At 42.3% G+C, this 23044-nt stretch overlaps 2 protein-coding genes across 6 annotated transcripts in view; one reads left to right on the forward strand and one right to left on the reverse strand.

Annotated features, from left to right (window-relative positions):
• HEATR1 (HEAT repeat containing 1) overlaps positions 1-5997 on the forward strand; it is a 35521-nt gene extending 29524 nt beyond the window's left edge. The window contains exons 38-45 of the mRNA XM_082214950.1: positions 13-171; positions 742-876; positions 1390-1494; positions 1597-1765; positions 2656-2816; positions 4184-4342; positions 5064-5172; positions 5764-5997. Of these exons, the coding sequence (XP_082071076.1) occupies positions 13-171; positions 742-876; positions 1390-1494; positions 1597-1765; positions 2656-2816; positions 4184-4342; positions 5064-5172; positions 5764-5852 (1086 nt within the window). The 3' untranslated portion in view covers positions 5853-5997. The remainder of the gene's footprint in view (positions 1-12; positions 172-741; positions 877-1389; positions 1495-1596; positions 1766-2655; positions 2817-4183; positions 4343-5063; positions 5173-5763) is intronic.
• Positions 5904-18122, reverse strand: LGALS8 (galectin 8). 5 transcript variants are annotated; one of them, XM_082215106.1, is made up of 10 exons: positions 18002-18122; positions 16004-16130; positions 14434-14522; positions 13087-13297; positions 11346-11465; positions 10056-10112; positions 9947-9973; positions 9090-9178; positions 8280-8445; positions 5904-7395 (listed from the first exon to the last, which is right to left on the reverse strand). In XM_082215106.1, the coding sequence occupies exons 2-10, from the start codon at positions 16043-16045 to the stop codon at positions 7246-7248; spliced, it is 951 nt and encodes a 316-aa protein (XP_082071232.1). In that variant the 5' UTR covers positions 16046-16130; positions 18002-18122; the 3' UTR covers positions 5904-7245. The 5 variants fall into 5 exon arrangements, with proteins under 5 accessions (XP_082071232.1, XP_082071230.1, XP_082071231.1 ...); XM_082215104.1 differs by having other exon boundaries at positions 9947-9976; XM_082215105.1 differs by having other exon boundaries at positions 9947-9976; positions 16004-16124; positions 18002-18121.
• Positions 18123-23044: the final 4922 nt, after the last annotated feature.

Here is a 23044-nt window from a genome sequence, read left to right on the forward strand (position 1 = left end):
GCTGCCTTTTAGGTGGTTCGTTTGGAAAGAATTGCCGTTGAAATGGGCCCTTCATCTCCTGTTAATCTACGTGTCACGTCTCTGAAAAACACCCTGGCAACGACCCTTCCGCCGAGAGTCCTTCTGCCAGCAGTTACGAAATGTTATGATGAAATTGCAATTGTTTCTAAGGTTAGATGTGTTCTGCTTCTTCACTTAAGTAAATGGTGGTGGTGGTGATTTATTAAATTTGTATGCCCCTTCAGCCGTAGATCTCAGGGCAGTTCACAACATAAAACTTACAAACGTAGACATATTGTATATTAAACCAAAAAACTGTTTTATAGTGCAGTTTTGAAACCAAGTGACTTCATGTTTAAGGAGGGGAAATTCTATCTGCGAAGATCTGGTTTTACTTTCCAGAGGCTCTAGCTGTAATTTATATATTTCACTTGTGCTCTAACACTCTCTCATATTTGGCAAGTGGTTCCTGGTTGTTGTTTTTAAATGCCAACTTAAAGGACTATGAAAGCAGATGGACCACCATTATCTTGAATAAGGGCAAACATTTCATAATTGCTAGACGCCTAAGAAGCCTCTGGTTCTAACATTTTCATACGGAATGCTCCTATACTGATGAAACCGTGTTCCAGAAAGAAAATGCCTTTTCCAAGTTTGTTTATTTCTATTATCTTAGAAAATAGGTTTTGTCCTGATTTAAATATATGTCTGTCATATACTTGGTTTTGTTTTGTTTTCTAGAACAATCTAGGTGCACTTATGGATATTCTGAAGGAGCATATCGTAATTCTGGAAAAAGACTCACTATCTGCCCATCAGTCTGAGCTAACAGCGTTTTTCTTGAAGGCCTTGGACTTCAGAGCTGAGCATTCTCAGGTGGTGTATGGAAGGTCTTTGGAGAACATGCAAAACTATAATAATTGCCCATTACATGATGTATTTTTTGATTGCTCTGGCCACAGTTCTGCACCCAGGCTGAGTAACTGACTAATTTAAGAAGCCAAACTGTGTGCAAGATTACACCCACTGATTCTCCATTTTTAGAGATGGTCACATATTGGCCAATTATTGCTATTGGTTTGTTTTTTTAAGTGTGTACTTAATATTAAGTATAGTAAAGACACAAGATGAGATCCAGTTGTGGCAGTCTGCTTGCACAATGGAAATTCATTTAAGCAACAGGCCGTGTTGTCCCTTCCAGCCTCCTGAGCTGACCCAGAGGGTCCTGCAACTCTCTGGTAAAGATTTGGTAATTTTTTGGAGGTGGGGAGCAGAGAAAAGATAAGCCCTGCTGCATGATTGGTAGCCCACACTCACTATGTTGTATCTCACCAATAGACTATTAAGTGAGTATTGTAGTGTTGATTGGTACTGTCGGTTTTCATCTAGGACGACTTGGAGAACATTGGGAAGACGGAGGCTCATATTATTAAGTGCTTAATCAGCATGGTTATGAAGCTTTCTGAAATGTCTTTTAGACCATTCTTCTTCAAGGTGGGTGTTCTGTCCTATTTCTGTCTTAGCCATTTACAAGCTGCCCAGGCTATTATTATTTTTATCATTATACAGAAACTAAAATTCCTCTCTCTGTTTCAGCTCTTTGACTGGGCCAAAACGGAGGGTGCCTCCCGGGAGAGGCAGCTGACTTTCTGCCGACTGGCAGATTGCATTGCCGAGCAGCTAAAAGGACTCTTCACTCTCTTTGCTGGCCATTTAGTGAAGCCATTTGCTGACACACTGAACCAGATCAATACTTCCCAAACAGGTAGGAAGAAGACACTCTGGAATGCAGTAAATAAAATACCGTTCATTTTAATTCATTTTTGTATTTCTCTCTTCTTTTTTTGCTGCACTCACACTCAGTAGTTTTTTGCAAGTTGAAAACCAGGATTTCTCAGCCTGGAAAGTCAAAATTATTGAAGCAGAATACATCACAGGAATTACAAAAGCTATGCAAATGTTAGATGATCTGCCTTGTATTTGGCAGTGCCACTTCTACTATTTTAAACACCTTGTCGTAATTTTCATATATATCACTGGAATGAAACTCACAAGATATTGCCAAATGGTCTAGAAAGATATTACTTAGGACTAGGATCTGTAGGGATGGATAGGAAGCTGTGGAGAATTGAAATAATATTCCTTTCCTGGCCATTCCCCAACCTACTGAGTCTTTAGGAGACCTTGCTCTCTAAAGCCAGCCTTAAGCACCAGAAACGTGCACATTTTCGAAAGTAATGCTTATGCTCAAAAGGAAGAGAAGACCACATCTGCTTTGAGCAAAGGCAGAAAGAACTAGAAGAGAGAAAGCACATTTAAATCCTATCAACCTGCCGTGGTTGGATCAGAGGATACAGTCCCTCTAAGTAGATGTCTCCTGTCCCATGGCAACCTGAGAAGTGTGCTTTTTCTAAGTTACTGTTGTAATTTCCAGGAACTTGATGCACTGGATAATATACTAGAAGCTAGCTACAACACTGGCACGCTGTATCACGCACTGTGGGTCACAATATTTTTGCCATAACGAGTCATCAGCTAATGTCATGTGATGTTCTCCTAATGTGGCTTGTGCAAATTGTAGCCCCTGCACGCGTTACTTTGGTAGTTAAGCAATGCCAATGGTGCCTCATTTCGATCTCTTGTTATTTTTTGCAGATGCAGAGGAAGCTTTCTTTGACTCTGAGAACAACACTGAAAAGAGCTGTTTATTGCTACAGTTCATCCTTGATTGTCTCCACAAAATCTTCCTCTTTGATTCCCATCATTTTGTGAGCAAAGAGAGAGCAGAAACATTGATGATGCCTTTGGTCAATCAGGTATTGATAAACGTATTTTCGCTTAACTGTTGGGCACTGCAGACATTATTGTTGGGTACCTTTAAATGTCTTCCCTTTTATACATCTTACATTTCATTATTGTTCAACTAACAGACGTATGGACATGAAGGAGGGGGGGGGGACCTTGGCTGCTTCATAATTTTCCATTGTTGTCAAAGCACTATACCAAGTTTAAGCCATGCCCATAGCACCCATCACAGGAATTTGCCGGTCAGTAATCACAGAGGGACGTGGATGGCTCTGTGGGTTAAACCACAGAGCCTAGGACTTGCCGATCAGAAGGTCAGCAGTTTGAATCCCTGCGACGGGGTGAGCTCCCGTTGCTTGGTCCCTGCTCCTGCCCACCTAGCAGTTCGAAGCACCTCAAAGTGCAAGTAGGTAAATAGGTACCGCTCCGGCGGGAAGGTAAACGGCGTTTCCTTGCGCTGCTCTGGTTCACCAGAAGTGGCTTAGTCATGCTGGCCACATGACCTGGAAGCTGTACACCGGCTCCCTCGGCCAATAAAGCGAGATGAGCGCCGCAACCCCAGAGTCGGTCACGACTGGACCTAATGGTCAGGGGTCCCTTTACCTAATCACACAGTTCAGAGATGGCGTTAACTCTTTATTATCAAAAACACAACCTCCACAGACTTGGTTGTGTCGTTGTGTCATGCCTAATGAGCAGAGCAACTCATTCCCGGTAGTCTTCCTCCATGAAGATAAGTTGCTGAGACTGAAAGTCCCCACCTCCTCACCAGAGCTTTCCCTAAGCAATCAGAGACTGTGCCTGCGTGTAGCCAAACTTTTCTGCACCCTTTTCATGCCTCCTCTGGTTCTGGTTACAGCAGCGGTCTGTGCCTCTTCACCAACTGGACTCATCTATGCCTCTTAGCCTCCCCCATCCCACTCTCCCACTTCAGCTTCTGCCTCCAATTCGGGACTTCTCTCTGCCACAAACTCCCAGCTCACTAAGCCATTACCCCTTCAGTTTCTGACACCTCCTCTTCCCAGTCCTCTCCCTCTGTCCAACCATTGTTGTCCAACCACCACTCCCCCCCCCCGGCTCTGAGCCCTCTTCCCTTGGGGGTTCCCCAGCTGGTTCCTCCCACCATTCCTCTGCGTTCAACCAATCCATGACAGCGTTCTTGCTTAGTCCCATTTTTTTCTTCCTATTAAATGCAGCCAGGGGTGGTGCATTAGTGGACACAGATTTCAAGGAAGAGGTGTCAAAGGATTCTAGAAACTGTAGGTGACTGGCGAGAAATCTAGGGAAGCTAGCTATCACAATATTGTAACTGTCTGAAACAAAAAAGGAAATAAATTATTTCACTTTCATGTGCATGTGATTTGTTTTCTCTAAATAGCTGGAAAATATGCTTGGGGGAGAAGAGAGGTTCCAGGAAAGAGTGACAGCTCACTTGATCCCGTGCATAGCTCAGTTTGCAGTTGCAATGGCAGATGACTCTCTGTGGAAGCCACTGAACTATCAGATTTTGCTGAAGATGAGGCATGCATCACCCAAGGTATGTGGCGGAGTTGGGTCATAAAATACCATATTTTTCACTCTATAAGACGCACCTAATTTTTGGAGGAGGAAAACAAGAAAAAAAATATTCTGAATCTCAGAAGCCAGAACAGCAAGAGGGATCGCTGCGCAGTGAAAGCAGCAATCCCTCTTGCTGTTCTGGCTTCTGGGATAGCTGCGCAGCCTGCATTCGCTCCATAAGACGCACACACATTTCCCCTTACTTTTTAGGAGGGAAAAAGTGAGTCTTATAGAGCACAAAATACGGTAATATTGCATTTAGGTCACCCTGATGTGACTAAGGTGGCAGATGACTGTCAGTGGTATACAACTGTTATGTAATTGATTTCGGACAGTTCCCTGCTTGCACTGCAGCGCCATGCAACAGTTAACACAGTCTGTAGATGCCTTTCATGTAGCAAGACTTAAGGGCATGTAGAGGGAAGTATTGCTATTGCAAACTGCTTTCTGCTGCTTCTTGCACAACCATTAAGATACAACTTTGTAGGTTTAACTTGAACTGCCAGTGGGACACATTTACTAAAACGTGTGACTAAAGTAAGGAAGCAGACTGGTGGATGATAACTTCAGCAAAGCTGTGATTCTGAATTTGTGCACAGAAACTTGTTATGCTTAGCATTTCCTCTTGAGAAGTTTGGTATTCAAATGCAGTAACATGTCCCACTGTGATACTACTGGCTGCTCTCTTTTCCCTTTAGGTTCGATTTGCTGCCTTGTTAACTTTGCTAGAACTTGCACAAAAAATAAGAGAGAACTACATGGTGCTACTTCCCGAGTCTATTCCTTTCTTGGCAGAGCTTATGGAAGGTAACGTAGCATATATTATTGTTACTGTGAGAATTTCTACTTGGGAGTCTACTTTAAATGAAGCCGTTGCTGCACACCCTTCCTCAATAGGGTTCAGGATAGTCCATATGCCCTAATAGAAAATGCTCGAGTCTTTTGCACATTGAGGTTCCACAAGCACTTCCACAGTGGTTTATGCTGTGACTTGGTGGCCTGTTTTCCTTCACCTCCCTAATGCTAGGAATAAATGAACCACAATCCCTGGCTTAGCATTCGTCAACTTGTGCATATCTAACTTGCCAAGTGCATGAAGTTTTCATTGTGTAACTGGCCAGCTGCAGTTGCATAAATTAAACACACCCTTAACAGGCTTCCAGAACCTCTTTCATTGGGGAGGGAAGTTAATGGCTCCCAATTCCCATCTGCCCCAACCAACATGGCCAATGGTCAGGAATGATAGAAGTAGCAGTCCAACAGCACTTGGGAGGGCCAGAGATAGCTGCTCACTCCTGTTTTAATGTTTCATAGTGGATGAAACTCCTGAGTTCCTTTTTGCCAGTGACTTCATAGTTACCATGTTGTTGTTGTCTGTCTGTCCCCCCTCCTCCCCAGATGAATGTGAAGAAGTGGAACACCAGTGCCAGAAGACAATTCAGCAACTTGAGGTCATTCTTGGAGAACCATTGCAGAGCTACTTCTAAGACTATCCATGGTCTTTTCCTTTTCATCATTCTCAATAATATTTAAACATAAACGGTGAACATTTTTTTAACGTTAAACAAGAATTTTAATTGTATACATTTTTTCCACTCTGAATTGTGATATTAAAAAACACTCATTTATAAACGGTTGGGACACTTGGCATTTATCCTTTCTCTGGCTTGCGTAAACTGGATGCGTTCTTCACATTAGGAAAGTGTGAGGTAAAAACACATCACCCAACTTTGTGCCTGAAGCAAAAACTCTTCTGTATCACATCCTACTGCTGACAGGCAGCTGTGACAGCTGATACTGCATCTAAATTCTGCAGTAAATCTAGCTCTTGCCTCAACCCCCATGAGGAAACTAACACTGTCCTGGCCTAGCTGTTTAAATAAAATCTTCTGCCAACTTGGTGGAGCTGAGGAGGAAACTTCACTCACTACTTGGACTTATCTCTCAGTGACGTAATCTCTGCTGGTGGAATTGTTAAATAAAAGGTTTCAGGTAGACCAGGGAAGGGGCACCCATGGGCCTCCACTTGCTTGACTATACCTCCTCATTCCTATTGGCCATGATGCCTTGAGATGAAGTCCAACAGCAGCTGGGAGGGCCACAGTTTCCCTGCTACTGCAGCAGGTCATTATAGTTCATTTTTTAAAAAGATAAAGAATTTTGGAAGTCATTGTATCTAATTTTCTCTACATAGCTTCACAGAAGTAAAATTTTAATTCTGCGCCCTTCAGAGCTATTCAGCCGAGAGAGAGAGAAAATGGACCCTTTGTCTCTAATCCCTAGCCCTAAACCCCAAACACTTATCTGGTACAACAAAATAGGAACTTCTCCATTTTAGTCATGTTTTTGTGAAGAAAGACACCTCTAACAATTGAGACTACTAATGGTGCCCTCCATGAGAATATGCATTTTCCAGTACAGTGCAACCAGTTGAGAGTATATACTGGTTATAATTTCTAGAAATGTTCTAAAAGCATGAGAAAGGTAAGAACATAAGAGTTCTTTTGAATCTGCCGTACCTTCCATTACCAGCAGTAGAGTTAGCGTAACAATATAGTCCTCAAATTCACTAGTTGAATTTAGCATACACAATTTTAGTAACAGCAGCTGGTAACTATTTATAACTTAATATTACACTGTGAATCAACAGTGTGTTTATTCTGCAAGCTATGGTTAGTTTTTAGATATTATGTCAGTTGATTTCCATGGACAAATACAGAAAGGTTTTTGTAAGCAACCTGCATCCAGTATATATGCATTTTTTGCTGCGGTAGATGGATCAAGTTTAATGCTGCTCAGTGTCCTCAAGATTAGAGGAAGGGATTCAAGGAGACCTTTCTAAAATCACTTTGAGAGTAACACACAAGTAGTGCATCACGGTTACCAGCTCCTCACATCCAGCAGTCGAAGGTCCCCACGGATTTCCAGGATGCTGATCTTTCCAAGTTGTTTGAACCGGTGTTTGTACTCTATGGCATGCACACCGTTGATCGCGACGTTGTACTGATGGGCCTTGCAGAGTATTATCAACTGAAAGTTAAAGACATTTGACATCCTTAGTTAAATTAAAACCATTCAAAGTTATGGGGTGCGTAAGATAGGAGCATCTGCAAGGCGAAGGCTACAACCTACCCAACAACTAAGGATGGCCATGTTTGAGGAATCATTTACAAGGTAGGATAGTTCGCAACCGTAATATTCAAATAGTTTCGGAACATGTTTAGAAATAGAAACTTTTAAGGCTATAGGATGCTGTGTGCTGAAGCTACAACCTCTCCTTATGCTGCACCTGTGAGCTACTTAGCAGCCTTGCAGGCAAGGGGAAGGGAATATGCGACAAAGGTCCTATCTACCACACTGCTTCAACTGCAACAGCTATTTGTGCTGTATTAAGTTGATGCATAGACCGAGGCTGGCAGAAATCGGTGGTGAGAGTCTAGTCATCCCATCATAGGTCAGTCCTTACAAAAATATTCCATGATCCAGGCAAAGGAGGTATAGATTCCAAAACATCACCATTCTTGCCTGAGCCACTGGGCATAGTGTATGTCTACTTAAATCATCCTGCAACGTCAAATATGTCCCTGCCATCTATGATAATCAGCTACCAAATTCTGCATGTACATGGTACATGCTCCAGAGAAATAAATATGGCAGAAAGTACTCATAACTGTCTAGAACTGTTGGGATTCCAGCTCCCATCAGCCGCCACCAACAGGATGGTCACTGATGATGGGAGTTTGATGATGGGAGTTTAAATCCAAAAACATTTCGGAGGGCCAGTGTTTAGTCTCTGTGGGAGAACTAATGTTACACCATATTCTCCTCTACCCAGTCCAACACTATTTTTTCATTCCCTGCAAACATCTGCATTGCACATATTGCGGCAGAACACTATTTGTTTAATTAGTTACCTCAAAGTACATTCCTGGAGCGAAAGGAAAATGAGGGATCTGCTTTTCTTCTTCTCCCCAGCTGCCTTCCAGGTAGGAATTTCTCACAAAAGCTTTATCTCTTATTCGGGGATTCAGATGCAGAGCAATGTCATCTGAGTCACTGGCTTTAAGGTTAATGGCAAAGCTGCGAAAAAAATAGTAATGTTAAACTACTGCAGCATCGCTATCATACTGGACAGTGGTGGGAATTGCTGAAAGAAGTCAGAAAGTACCACTATTATGGTTTACAACAATCAGTGATAACAAAGGTTCTGATTAGAACTTGCAATTTTTGTTTATGACTTTTATTTACACACACCAACAAAAACATTTTCAAAAGCAAAATAAATCAGAAATACAGTGAAAGGGTTCCAAGGAGGTTGCTATGTTTTATCCAGAGCATGTAGGTTTCTGATTCTTCTCGTTAGTGGCGCCCGCCCTGTGGAACGCCCTTCCAGCAGATGTCAAAGCGATAAACAACTACCTGACATTCAGGAGACATCTTAAGGCAGCCCTGTTCAGGGAAGTTTTTAACGTGTGATATTTTATAGTATTTTTGGTTTTTATGGAAGCCGCCCAGAGTGGCTGGGGAGGCCCAGCCAGATGGGCAGGGTATAAATAATAAATTAAAATTATTATTATTATTAATACTTCCGAGAAGAACTTAGTCATGATACTTTGGATTATGCGATTAATGTATTCTAAATACACACAAAGAAAGAGACTAAAAACAGCAGCATGTTAAAACAGCCTAAGAAAAATGACAAATGCCACTCTGATTTTACTAACCTATTTGCTTTTTCATTAATTTCTCCTTTTACGACAATTGTTCGCCCAGGCTCAAGAGGAGAATGAAGTCGTGCAATGTAAGGAACTACCTGAAAATGTAACCACGCTTAGAATTATTATTCCAAAATTAATGGACTGAAATGTTTCTCTCGAAACATGAATCCTGTGATCAGTTAGTTTTTACACCTGCCTCACTGTTCATTCCATTTTTGGATGACAAGCAAACATAAAACAGGTACGGAAATCATTTGGACTTCCCCTCTTTATTTTGACAATACATTTATCCTTTTACTAATTCCTCAGCTTTCCCTCTCATTACCTGTTATATACTGCTTAGTCTACAAAACCCTCCAAGTGGTTTACACCAAACCTTACGTTCACTGGTGTTTTTAATGAGGTACTCTCCTACAACATTTATTCAAACTTTAAGTGGCAATCACAATTCCATCAGGTGCAACTGTAGCTCCCACAGTAAACATGGGAAGAGGAATATAGAGTGGGAAATTGCAGCCAAACAGTGCTTCCCATCACAGTGAGAAAAACACACATATTGCATTTTACTGCAGGAAATCAACTGGGGTAGCCATGGAAAAACACAGTTGCATAACATGGCTTGAAGAATAAGGATAAATTTATCAAGTGTACACTCTCTCATTAATACCCTAGCAAATAGTGAAGGGATGAAGAGACAAGACTTTACCTTACAAAAATTATTTCAAAATGAATGGCCACTTAAGCAAGAATGATGCTACACAATTCTGCATCAAGGAGTCATGTGAAAAAGCTCATCTGTGCCCACTCCCTAATAACACTTGCATTGTGTTTCAAATGTGGTTTACATGCCAACTGATACTTACAAACTGTGACGCATCAGGGACTTCTTCCTGCTGGAAAGAGAAAGAGAGACTTTGCTATAACCTAAGAAGAACAAAGCTGTGAACCTAGCCAGATAAGAAGAATACCTACATTTCCTGCGTTTGTCTTTGTTGCCCCTAGCAAGGATGGCTGAGAGCCTTGCAAAGACTGCAGAGAAAAGACAGGTTGAGAGATCAACACTCACAGGTCACAGAAAACTCACATAATGAACTGCCATCTCTGAATATCTTTCTAACTGTGAATGTTTCATCAGCAAGCTGTTGAAGAAGGGGTGTTTTTCCATTGCTTTAAAACCGGGGTGGGAACCTGCGACCCTCTAGAAGTTGTTGGATGAAACCTCCTACATCCCTGACCACCGGCCATGCTGGCTGGGGCTGATGGGAGCTGGAGTTCAGCAATATCTAGATCAGGCAGAGGCAAACTCGGCCCTCCAGATGTTTTTTCAGACTACAACTCCCATCATCCCTGACCACTGGTCCTGTTAGCTAGGGATGATGGGAGTTGTAGTCCCAAAACATCTGGAGGACCGAGTTTGCCTATGCCTGATCTAGAGGGTCACAGATTTCCCACCCCTGCTTTATTAAGATGGTCCTCAAACACATTAGCAAGGCAGTGATGATCCAGCAGGGGCAGATCACACAACTTCTTCTATAGAAGGTCACCACAGAGGCACAAAGTCAAATGAGGTAGACTGACTAATGCATTGCAAGGATATCTGCCACTTCAGTGATACACCAATTTGTGTGGAGAGAATGTGGAATCACTTCCTTAAAAGCAAAACAGGCTCTTCATTATTTCTGTACTCTCTATAGACAATATGAGGACATCATGCCGACACATTAGGCCCCAAACTGTTCATGTTAGTAGTTATATAAATACTGTGCTCAGGGTACAATATTTCTCACTGCCCAAGTCACTGGGCAATTCTTCTGTCAAAAATCACACACTGCTGCTGCAGGCAATATTTTCTCCCCTTCCTAGCTGGGAGTGAAGCACACCATCAGATCTATTCTGACCTATCCATAGCTGCTCTTTACGTGTTCCACCGCAGCATGAAATTGTAAGCAGCAGAAAAATGTCTGTAATATAGACCGGCAATGTGGAGCCACTTTGATGCAGTGGTTAGAGTATTGGAGTGAATTTGGGGAGACTCATGTTCAGATGCACACTTGGCCATGAAGCTCACCAAATGACATTAGGCCAATCACTAGCTTTCAATCCAACCTACTTAACAGAGTTGTGACGGGGGAAAATGGGGGTGGGAAATAAATAATATATATCACCTTGGAGGAAGGATAAGATAAGCTTAATACTATCTATTTATCTATCTATCTATGCATGCAATCCCTAAATAAGTTGCTGCGTTATTTAATAACTTACCGCATTTGACACAAATCCTATCATATTGACTTGCACATTTCCATATATTCCAATTGTATCTATTTTTTCAAGGTTAAGCCTATGCTTGTAGATCAACAAGTGCTTTCCATTTACAGATACCTAGGAAAAAATAGAAACAAAAACACACAGCTATTTCACACAGTTGTGATGAAAATATGCTATCATCCAAACTTTATAGTTATTCATGCAAATGCATCTTAAGTTTAAGTTCTTTTGGCATGCAACTGGCTTCCAACAAAGATGTTGGCAGTTTCTCATTTTCACATTTCTGAAAACAAATAATGCAATTTTCCACAATATTCTCTTATTCAACTGCCTCAAAATGGTTGGTCTGCATGCTCTGGAAGCCTGGCATGTAAGTTATTGAGCTGTCAGCAGTGAGTCCCAAGGACAACACAAACCCAAAAGCTGGAAGGACAATCTGTCTTCTAAAATTGTGTCTGCACACAACTAGTATCTTTCCATATACTAATTGCACAAGGTGGAAGTGCAATAAATCAGCACTGTATCCCCCAGGTTTTGAGCTTCGTGTCCTGATTTTGTCATGGAATGACATCTATCTTACTGCAGCTCTGCAAAGGTCTGCTGTTATTTTCAGCTAACAAAAATTGTCCATTTCTCTTTTTGGCTGCTTCCTTTGCTATTGACACTTTTCTCTTTCTTTGTAATCCCCACCCGAGCTTGAGAATATCACCACTGCACCCATTCACCCAAACAGCTTATGAATTACAGCTGCCAGCAAAAGCAAAAACCCTGGTTACTTCACGAAACTCAAACACTACAGACACTTTATCATCTTCACATTTTCTCCCTCCCTTTTGGTAGTATACCGCATCCAATTTATCAGGCAGATGTATGGGCGCCACTGCAGCATTTGTTAATGTTAACAAAAACCCCTGATCATGCAGTTTTTAAGAGAAGGAATTATGCGTTCATGAAAAATGGGTGAACAATTTCTTCAATACTGCCTTTAAAATAAAAAAGGGACAGGCGTGCTGGTAAGAAGATAGCTAATGGCAAATTGTGAGAATATGAGACACATTGTGAGCAGAAATATTTGTCGTTAGTTGCATTCAGCTCCAAATATAGTTTTTTGATGCCTGAATACAATCTTAATAGCAAGTGTTGGTTCATTAACCATTGCTGCCTCCCACTTCTTGTCTCTCTGGTTTACTGGAACCTACGCACTACTATTAAACCAGTAGTTTTCTACATGTCAAGACGGTAAAGAGTGGATCCTTGCAGGAAATGGAAAACCTCTTCCTCCTAGCTGCATGCTTCTTAGACCAACAGGTAAGAGTGCCATCCTGACCTATTCTGTACCATGCAACTAGTCTGCATGGCTTACCCTTGTCAAGAAACAGTGATACCACCCTCTTTTTCTATCATGTTTTACAACTCTATAATTCACCATGACAGTATGTTTTAGTCACATCAACACAACTTCATCTAGAAGCAAAACAAAAACAAAAATTAAACTCTGCAATGGCTATAAAGAGCACTGATCCACAAACACTCAAGTTGTTTGAAATGGAGCAATTCAGGCAAAATTAAGCACTTCTTAAGTTTTACTAATTTCAGTGGGAGAATTAAGCTCTTAAATCCTGTTGAAACCAGTGTGACGTCAATGCCTGATTTTGGCTGGATTGCACCCTCTGTGCTTTTGGGCATGACAGATTGGCTAAGTAAGTAAGTAAGTAATCAGCTTCTAATAACTCACCTGGAATTTATCATGCAGAACCATAAAAACAATCTCAAATGGCTTTCCTTTTCCAAAAGGCATTGCGTGAGTTATCTCTTCCCAGCCCCATCTTTCATTCTGTAGGGTATTGCAAACGATGCAACCAGATTTTTTGAAGCGGGGGTTGAAATGAAAGGCTACATCAGCCCGAGGTTTTGTGCTATTGCCACACTGGAAGTCTATCTGGAACCTAGCAGTAAATTGAAACACATCGGTCAATTTAACCCTCCCATAAGCAACATGCAACAACTATCTATGGCAGGAGAGGTCAACTGCATAATTGCTACCTGTGAGAATAGGATGCTTGCTCTATATTTCATGTCTGCTATATGAATCCAGAAAATTGCGCTGGATAATAGGAGCACCTAACTCTTAGTTTGGCTCATGCTCATGGCAACACAGTCACACTGGCAGAGGGCTTAGCCATAGCTTGGTCACTGGACTCACAGCTGAAGATACCAAACTACTCTCAGCAAGATGAGAACACAAGCATCAGTTCCACTTTTCAACTTCTGATACTAAAGATGGTGTATGAAACACAGAAAGGCTCTTCAAAGTCTATATATGTCCATGTCATAGATGTAATGAAAGCCACTATTATTATTATTTTTAAGTGGGTATGTTCATGGCTATGGCACAGGTCACTAGCAATTACAGTGGTACCTCTAGATATGAACGGGATCCATTCCGGAGCCCCGTTCGCATCTAGAATCAAAAGTAACTAGTGATGGTGTGTTCGCACGCGCGTCGCTTTTCGCCACTTCTGCGCATGGCGTCATTTTGAGCGTCTACACATGCGACGAAACCCAGAAGTAACACGCTCCATTACTTCCGGGTTGCCGAGGAGCGCAACTTGAAAGCACTCAACTCGAAGCGTATTCAACCCGAGGTATGACTGTACCAGAAATACTCCCCCCACCCCCCCACCCAAATCTAGTGAACATTTTAAAACATTATTTAATATACGCATACATTTCAGTCATTGCATAAGCCAGACTTCTTGCATATTCACTTTATCATGACCTTCATTTAATGTTCAGATCTTAGGAGCAGAAGCCAATTACTTTCCCAAGCCGTGCATTATTTGAAATTATTTCTGGGGAGTAATTTCACAACACTATCGCTTCCACCAGAAAACCTATGATGCGGAAGCAGCAAGTGCTTTCAGCAATTTGTAACACTTCTCAAAAGCTTTAATTTCATACGGATTTGATGCAACCATTTCAATATGTGAGGGAACGTGTTCTGCTGTCATCTCTTTGTGTGCTTGTCTTCAACCATCACCTACCAGAGGACTATTTATAAATATCTTATTTGAACACTTACCTTTCTGCACCTTCTGGGACGGACCCACGTATGACCACAAGCTCTCCAGGCAAAAGACCCCCAATAATAGTCCCAGCATATGGAATACTCTATAAAAAGAAGAGGGAAGTGGAATTATTATGCTTCAGGCTTGAGAAGAATAAAAATGAAATTTATACAGAGTTTATTTACATTATTAACCTTTCCTGTATTTCACTAACTAGGACTCAACAAAAGCAAGTTTTGAACAGTTTTTATTTGGAGGGGGGGACGGGGGTCAAAATTAGCAAGATCTACTAGTTTTGCCAGCCGGGATGCGGGTGGCGCTGTGGGTAAAACCTCAGCGCCTAGGACTTGCCGATCGCATGGTCGGCGGTTCGAATCCCCGCGGCGCTCCCGTTGCTCGGTCCCAGCGCCTGCCAACCTAGCAGTTCGAAAGCACCCCTGGGTGCAAGTAGATAAATAGGGACCGCTTACTAGCGGGAAGGTAAACGACGTTTACCTTGCTCGCCAGAGCAGCTTCATCACGCTGGCCACATGACCCGGAAGTGTCTGCGGACAGCGCTGGCTCCTGGCCTCTAGAGTGAGATGAGAGCACAACCCTAGAGTCTCTCAAGACTGGCCCGTACGGGCAGGGGTACCTTTACCTTTACTAGTTTTGCCAATTCAGAGAAACTCTTTGCTGGGACACAGTCTAAGGCGGCTGGCATACTTATTTATTTGAACTGACCGGTGTAAAACAAGAAATCACTTCTAGGAACTGGTGGGTGCATTATCCATATACAACAGGGGTGGCCAACTCCCAAGAGTCTGTGATCTGCTCACAGAATTAAAAACTGGCAGTGATCTACCCCCTTTTTGGGAGTTCAGCTACAACTTGTTGAGCTTTTTTTAGGTAGGAAGAAAGCACAGATTTTTGTGAATTCAAGCCTAAATTCAAGGGAGAAAAAGTTTACTTGTTGAGTAATCTCCATCTTCTGTTCTGCAGATCATGTAACAATGGAGGGCGGGACCGGATTCCATTTTACCAACACTAAGGAAAGGGAAGGGACCCAGCGATTGACCAAGATCTACCAAGACCTCCCAGGGATCTACCAATAGATCACAATCGACCTGTTGGCCATCTCTGATATACAACATGGGCTTGGGACCTAGAGCAGTCCCAGGACAAAGAGGTGCCATCAAATTAATTTGGACTAGATTCCTAATCCTCACCTATGTGCCTTTATTCTCCAAAAGGATAGATGTACACACAGAGCTCCGAGAACTACTTGTCCACACTCCTCCAGCTGCTTCTCTCAGGCTGCAAGCCTAAATACTAGGAAGTAACTTTGAACCCATGGGGCTTCCTTCCAATTAAACTCACTGCTTTCAGATTTCCCCCACACCCTGGCCATTAGCTTCTCCTCTCAGCCCACAATCACATGGGACACTATACTTCTGCCAGCCCTTCTTTCTCTTCATCCACTTTGTCTTTGGCCTAATTCTCTAAATTTTCGCTTCACTTTTACTGTAAAACAAGCTTTCTTTAAGGTGAAATGACAAAATCTACAGGCGTCAAAAGGAATGATGATGAACAGGAGATTGTTACCGGGTTCTGGACTGTCTTTTGAAAATTGTCCAGGGACATCATTTTTCCGTCTTCTAATCAAAGGAAGTCTTCAGGCTCTGTAGGACCCACTGTGTAGGTCTTGAATGGCAATAAACAGCTCCTGAAACTAAAACAATAGAGCTTTGGTATAACTGAACACAAGTTAAGAGAAAAATGGGTGCAAAAAGAATATTTTTGGAGATTTCATAATTGGAGCACCATAACAGAAAAGGCCCTGTACTCTCTTGAACATGGGAGGTACGAGGATAAGGTCTCAGCTGTCAATCTCAGTATGTGCACAGGTTATAGGGTAGTAGGCCATCCTTCAGAGGCCTGAAATGCCCAGTAACCAGGGATATCTTATTGATCCAGCACAAGGATTCAGATGTGTTCAGGAGAAATCCCATGCCTATTTAAATCAACAAGCTTCCGAATGGCTACCATGGTCATCTGTCTAAATAGAGGAATGACCAACATTCCATTGTGTACGTATATTGCACAATATCCTATGTGCACCATATTACCCTTTTATATATGTTCCTTGAGTACAATATAGTACAGTGGTACCTCGGGTTACATATGCTTCAGGTTACATACGCTTCAGGTTACACACTCCACTAACCCAGAAATAGTGCTTCAGGTTAAGAACTTTGCTTCAGGATGAGAACAGAAATCATGCTCCAGTGGCGCAGCAGCAGCAGCAGGAGGCCCCATTAGCTAAAGTGGTGCTTCAGGTCAAGAACAGTTTCAGGTTAAGTATGGACCTCCAGAACGAATTAAGCACTTAACCCAAGGTACCACTGTACTTTTCATACTTTGGGTCTTTCTGATGTCTATATAGGGACCGTCACTGAAGTCTGTACTCTCCCTAATGGCCATTTCACACATTACATAGAGAATGTTTGGCTATGAAACAGCGAAGCAGTATATATCATTCCAGTGGAAACTGCAGAAGCCGTTTTAGGAAGTAATGGTAGGAAGTAACATATCACAAGGCATGCACATCATTCTCAGGGAAAGCAGATGAAAGGTCAAAGTCCAACTCGTGAATATTGAGAAGGGGAGTTCAGGACAGAGCCATTCCAACCTTCAGCGGGGCAAGTGAGGTGCGCTAATCATCCTTTGCTAATTGCAGCCTCCAGTTGTGGGTGTCTTTGGCTACATAGTTTATAGTACAACAAGCTGCATCCAATAATAGCTTCCTGACAAGTATGCCTGTATGATGCACATTTGCAAATCCTTATTTATCTTATTCACACCATCAGTTTTAAGCAAACACTTTGAAATGCAGAGGTAGCCCAAACACAAATATATCTTTATTGTACTTCTGCATCTTTTCTGGAAGAGGATTACCAGGACGGCAAAACATAATGTAGCTCAAGTCATGGATGAGCAGTCTAATACTGTACTGTATATTGTTACCAGCAAAAGTTCTCCTTTAGCTTCAACTGATCAAATCAGCATAGTTACACAGAAAAACATTTATTCAGAATTAGGCTTCACTGAAATCAATAGCTGTAATGAGGATACTAAAATAGTGTAAAGTCAACCATCCAATGGCAGAAATGCTACCATTTGAGTGGCTTTTGAATTGCACCCTATCAACTCTATCCTGAATCTCCTCGGAAGAAAGTTCAACATATTTCAATGGAGCTTTTATCAACAAATGTATATTTAAGATCTAGAAGGTTCAGATAAAACAACAGGGTTTCAGCTTGAGAAATATATTGGAGAGTAACTGCAAAAGTAATGTGTAGATGAACTCCTTAGAAGTAAAAAGTAAATAAATTGCAGCACTTCCTAGAGACACGGATTTAACTTTTGCTGGATTTTAGGTACGCTTTTAAGGCACACACTCAAGTTTATAGAAACATACAAAAATCTCCCACCAAAAAATATAATATCTCGTTTCCACAACACTACGCGCAGCTCTAAGGTTTGGAGGGAATACTCTCAGTTTCCTCACTTTACTTGGGATTATGTGCATCTTCCTCTTACCTTTATAAACCCGTATCCATCGGAAGCGCCCGGCTCTTGATGTTGTTCACGCCATTGAAACTCCTCGCACTGTTTAAAATGGTTCCTCGGGATTCTTCTATTTCCTGGATCACATACACCAGCATAATGACGTCAGCCACTTAGCTCCTCCTCCCCTTAAAGGACCACCGTCTCATTAAACTTCGGGGGGGGGGCAGTGGGATTCTCTGTTTTGACCCGGAGTGGTCGAATGATTAGAGAGGGTCTTTAACTAAATCCCCAAGACTCCCGACTCTCACCCGCTTTTAGCCAATCGTGTCATCCCTTATATTCAGGCATGGCCAAACTTGGCCCTCCAGCTGTTTTATAATCTTCTACTACGACTAGTTATAGGGACTGTTAGAAAAGTGTGGCTGCACCTCTCCGCCTTCCCCAAATTTCCCCCCCTGACAGCAATTCCAGCACGGTTGATTTCCTTCAGTTGGCTACCACCAGGCTAATATTTGTGTATTATTGACTTTGTTTTCATGCCTGTCTGTGTCGTATGCGAGGGGATGAAGGGGGAGGGTGGAACACGCCCTAAACTGCATCTACTAGATTTCAGTTCTTGGAGAAAAAATATTATAACTTCTTATATGACTGTATTTTCATCCCATTCAAGCTCCTGTTCCGTTTTAATGGGATTATGCAGGAAAAGTCACTCGTGGGTTGTTTCCAACAGTACTACGATCTCTCTCCATTTCTACAAAGAGGAGCATTCCCAATCTCCAGTTCTGTCTATTGACCTAGAATAAGTCTTCATTTTTTTTGGTCCCTTCCTCTCTCTGGCAAACCACTGTTTTGCTTTTTGGAGGAAATTTTGCGTTTTGCTTTTTTTGCAGGCAATGCAGACAGGTGCACTTCGCATCCCCGCAATTACCTACCCAGTTAGTAAACATTGCTGAATGTGTTTGAGTTACAGTTACTACGATCTGCTCCACTGAGGTTAAAGTGCGTTATGGTCTTTTGGGGGTCTGGTTAAGACTTTTCCCACCACCACCGCCCCCACCCCCAGCCTCCCCGCCCCAGTCCGTCCTCTCGAACAGCACAGGCAGGTTCACTAGGGCAAAAGGGACACTGGGCCTCACCTCAGTCTGCACCCCCCCCACAACGCTTCATCAAAAGGTCACAAGGTGATTCACCTAAATACACACCATAATAGCAAACGAAAACAATAACAATAACACTCCCCCCCACCCATACAGTTTAAAAGGTAATACTGTATATTTGTTTAAATAACCAAAGTCCTGGGAGAGGAGGAATGCTGCATTTTATAATTTTATTTTTGGGGACCTACCCAGAGAATATATTTTAACTACAAATGTAATCAATCAATAAAATACATAATATTATATATACCGTTTATACTTACTTTGTTTTTAAGGCAATAAAGCCGGTCTGGCTACTGAAGAACATTCAATATGCAATGGGTGGAGGCAGGGTAGAGGTCACATCCTCAGGCCATGATCTTTGGTGTGAGAGTTGTCTGAAATGTTGGACGGGTTTAGTATTCAGAGGTTATAACTGGAACCTGCAGTTTCTGATGTGGAAGCTTTGCACTCAGTCCTTCAGGGTGGCAGGGATGGTTTTTACTATTATATACAGTGACTGCCTCAGGTAGCAAATGGGGGGGGGGCTAGAATAGCCTATAAGCTGCCCCTCTCCTCATCCTACCACAGACACATACCCCCATCCATCTACACACACATTTCCCCCTTCTATTTACACTCTCCAGCCCTATACACACCGTCCACAAGCATGCACAAAATCCCCTCTGATCCATATACAAACTACATAGCCACCTGCGAGCACCACTGTGATGGAGGCTATGATGAACGGCTGGGTCTTCCCTTCAGTCCAGCTACTAATGGCCAGGCCATGTGCTAGAAACATGATGTTTAAAAAACAAAAATGGAACACAAATTCGACTTTTCAGATCAGGGAATTCTGCTTCCCCTACTATGGATTACTACTGTTTCCTCTGCAACCAGTGCACTCCTATTGCTGGTTAAGGAAGCAGTAAGCATACATCATTAGCCACAAATCTAGTTCTGTCCTTTATTGGGACCCACCCCGAGAATATATGTTAACTACATTCAAAAATATACAATGGGTGGGGCTGGAGAGAGGTCACATCCTCAGGCATGTATTATAGAATACTGTGTTTTCATGCATTTCCCCCCAAGCCAGCTTTGACCTGAATTGAGAAAAAGAATGGCCTAGCTGTGTTTTAAACCATTACTGTGTTTAAAGACAATATTTACAATGCATTGAGGTTGTTCTTTGGATCAAAAAAATTGGATCAAAGTTTGTTGGAGGTGGGGAACACATCTAATCACAGTCTATGTACATATTACTTCTAACTCTGACTACAGTGCGCTCCCACCATTGATTATTCAAGACATGTACACGTTATTTGCCACAGTCCATCTCAGTCCTGTATCTTGAGAAATACGCTGCTTCCCTCGAACCAGCTTCCCTCTGATTTGACAGATATGGATTGCGAACACCACATCATCATGTGTATATAATGTGTACACCACTTCCCAAACCAGCAGATGCAGAGTAAATAGGAGTACGCAGCCTAAATGTCACTCTTGAAACCTGGAATCAGAAAACACACAAGGCCTTGACTTTAATCTAGAATTGTGTGTATGAGTGCAAGAGTACCAACCAAACAATTGTCACCCCACATTTTCCTATCTCATTATATTTCCAAACACCAAAGATTAAATTATTGCAATACTACAGTTCATCAGTAGATGGGGTGAGTCTTCTTCATTTTGAGGCTTCTTGCCCAAGCTGATGCTTGTTTTGTTGTTGTTGTTTAGTCGTTTAGTCGTGTCCGACTCTTCGTGACCCCATGGACCAGAGCACGCCAGGCACTTCTGTCCTCCACTGCCTCCCGCAGTTTGATCAAACTCATGCTAGTAGCTTCAAGAACACCATCCAACCATCTCATTCTCTGTCGTCCCCTTCTCCTTGTGCCCTCCATCTTTCCCAACATCAGGGTCTTTTCCAGGGAGTCCTCTCTTCTCATGAGGTGGCCAAAGTATTGGAGCCTCAGCTTCACGATCTGTCCTTCCAGTGAACACTCAGGGCTGATTTCCTTCAGAATGGAGAGGTTTGATCTTCTTGCAGTCCATGGGACTCTCAAGAGTCTCCTCCAGCACCATAATTCAAAAGCATCAATTCTTCGGCGATCAGCCTTCTTTATGGTCCAGCTCTCACTTCCATACATCACTACTGGGAAAACCATGGCTTTTACTATACGGACCTTTGTTGGCAAGGTGATGTCTCTGCTTTTTAAGATGTTGTCTAGGTTTGCCATCGCCTTTCTCCCAAGGAGCAGGCGTCTTTTAATTTCGTGACTGCTGTCACCATCTGCACTGATCATGGAGCCCAAGAAAGTAAAATCTCTCACTGCCTCCATTTCTTCCCCATCTATTTGCCAGGAGGTGATGGGCCCAGTGGCCATGATCTTCGTTTTTTTGATGTTGAGCTTCAGACCATATTTTGCGCTCTCCTCTTTCACCCTCATTAAAAGGTTCTTTAATTCCTCTTCACTTTCTGCCATCAAGGTTGTGTCATCTGCATATCTGAGGTTGTTGATATTTCTTCCGGCAATCTTAATTCCGGCTTGGGATTCATCCAGCCCAGCCTTTCGCATGATGAATTCTGCATATAAGTTAAATAAGCAGGGAGACAATATACAGCCTTGCCGTACTCCTTTCCCAATTTGGAACCAATCAGTTGTTCCATATCCAGTTCTAACTGTAGCTTCTTGTCCCACATAGAGATTTCGCAGGAGACAGATGAGGTGATCAGGCACTCCCATTTCTTTAAGAACTTGCCATAGTTTGCTGTGGTCAACACAGTCAAAGGCTTTTGCATAGTCAATGAAGCAGAAGTAGATGTCTTTCTGGAACTCTCTGGCTTTCTCCATAATCCAGCGCATGTTTGCAATTTGGTCTCTGGTTCCTCTGCCTCTTCTAAATCCAGCTTGCACTTCTGGGAGTTCTCGGTCCACATACTGCTTGAGCCTTCCTTGTAGAATTTCAAGCATAACCTTGCTAGCGTGTGAAATGAGTGCAATTGTGCGGTAGTTGGAGCATTCTTTGGCACTGCCTTTCTTTGGGATTGGAATGTAGACTGATCTTCTCCAATCCTCTGGCCACTGCTGAGTTTTCCAAACTTGCTGGCATATTGAGTGTAGCACCTTAACAGCATCATCTTTTAAAATTTTAAACAGTTCAGCTGGAATACCATCACTTCCACTGGCCTTATTATTTGCAGTGCTTTCTAAGGCCCATTTGACTTCACTCTCCAGGATGTCTGGCTCAAGGTCAGCAACCACACTACCTGGGGTGTACGAGACATCCATATCTTTCTGGTATAATTCCTCTGTGTATTCTTGCCACCTCTTCTTGATGTCTTCTGCTTCAGTTAGATCTTTACCACTTTTGTCCTTTATTATGGTAATCTTTGTACGAAATGTTCCTTTCATATTTCCGATTTTCTTGAACAGATCTCTGGTTCTTCCCATTCTGTTGCTTTCCTCTATTTCTTTGCATTGCTCGTTTAAGAAGGCCTTCTTGTCTCTCCTTGCTGTTCTTTGGAAATCTGCATTCAATTTCCTGTATCTTTCACTATCTCCCTCGCATTTTGCTTGCCTTCTCTCCTCCGCTATTTGTAAGGCCTCGTTGGACAGCCACTTTGCTTTCTTGCATTTCTTTTTCATTGGGATGGTTTTAGTTGCTGCCTCCTGTATAATGTTGCGAGCCTCCATCCATAGTTCTTCAGGCACTCTGTCCAGCAAATCTAAATCCTTAAACCTGTTCCTCACTTCCACTGTGTATTCACCAAACACCAAAGATTAAATTATTGCAATACTACAGTTCATCAGTAGATGGGGTGAGTCTTCTTCATTTTGAGGCTTCTTGCCCAAGCTGATGCTTGTTTACTTTGAAGTATATCTAATTGAGTTCAGTGGGTTTTGCCACCAAGTAAACATTCTTAGCATGG

This window comes from Podarcis vaucheri, assembly GCF_965113315.1.
Source record: "Podarcis vaucheri genome assembly, chromosome: 3".
Taxonomy (NCBI): Eukaryota; Metazoa; Chordata; class Lepidosauria; order Squamata; family Lacertidae; genus Podarcis; species Podarcis vaucheri.

Excerpts from the sequence above, each read along its gene's own strand:
- LGALS8 (XM_082215104.1), bottom strand. The coding sequence starts at position 16,045 with ATGATGTCCCTGGACAATTTTCAAAAGACAGTCCAGAACCCG. Across the intron at positions 11,466-13,086 it reads TTCTGCATGATAAATTCCAG|GTATCTGTAAATGGAAAGCA; the intron begins GTGAGTTATTAG and ends ATTTTTTCCTAG. Across the intron at positions 10,113-11,345 it reads TAGGATTTGTGTCAAATGCG|TCTTTGCAAGGCTCTCAGCC; the intron begins GTAAGTTATTAA and ends TTTTCTCTGCAG.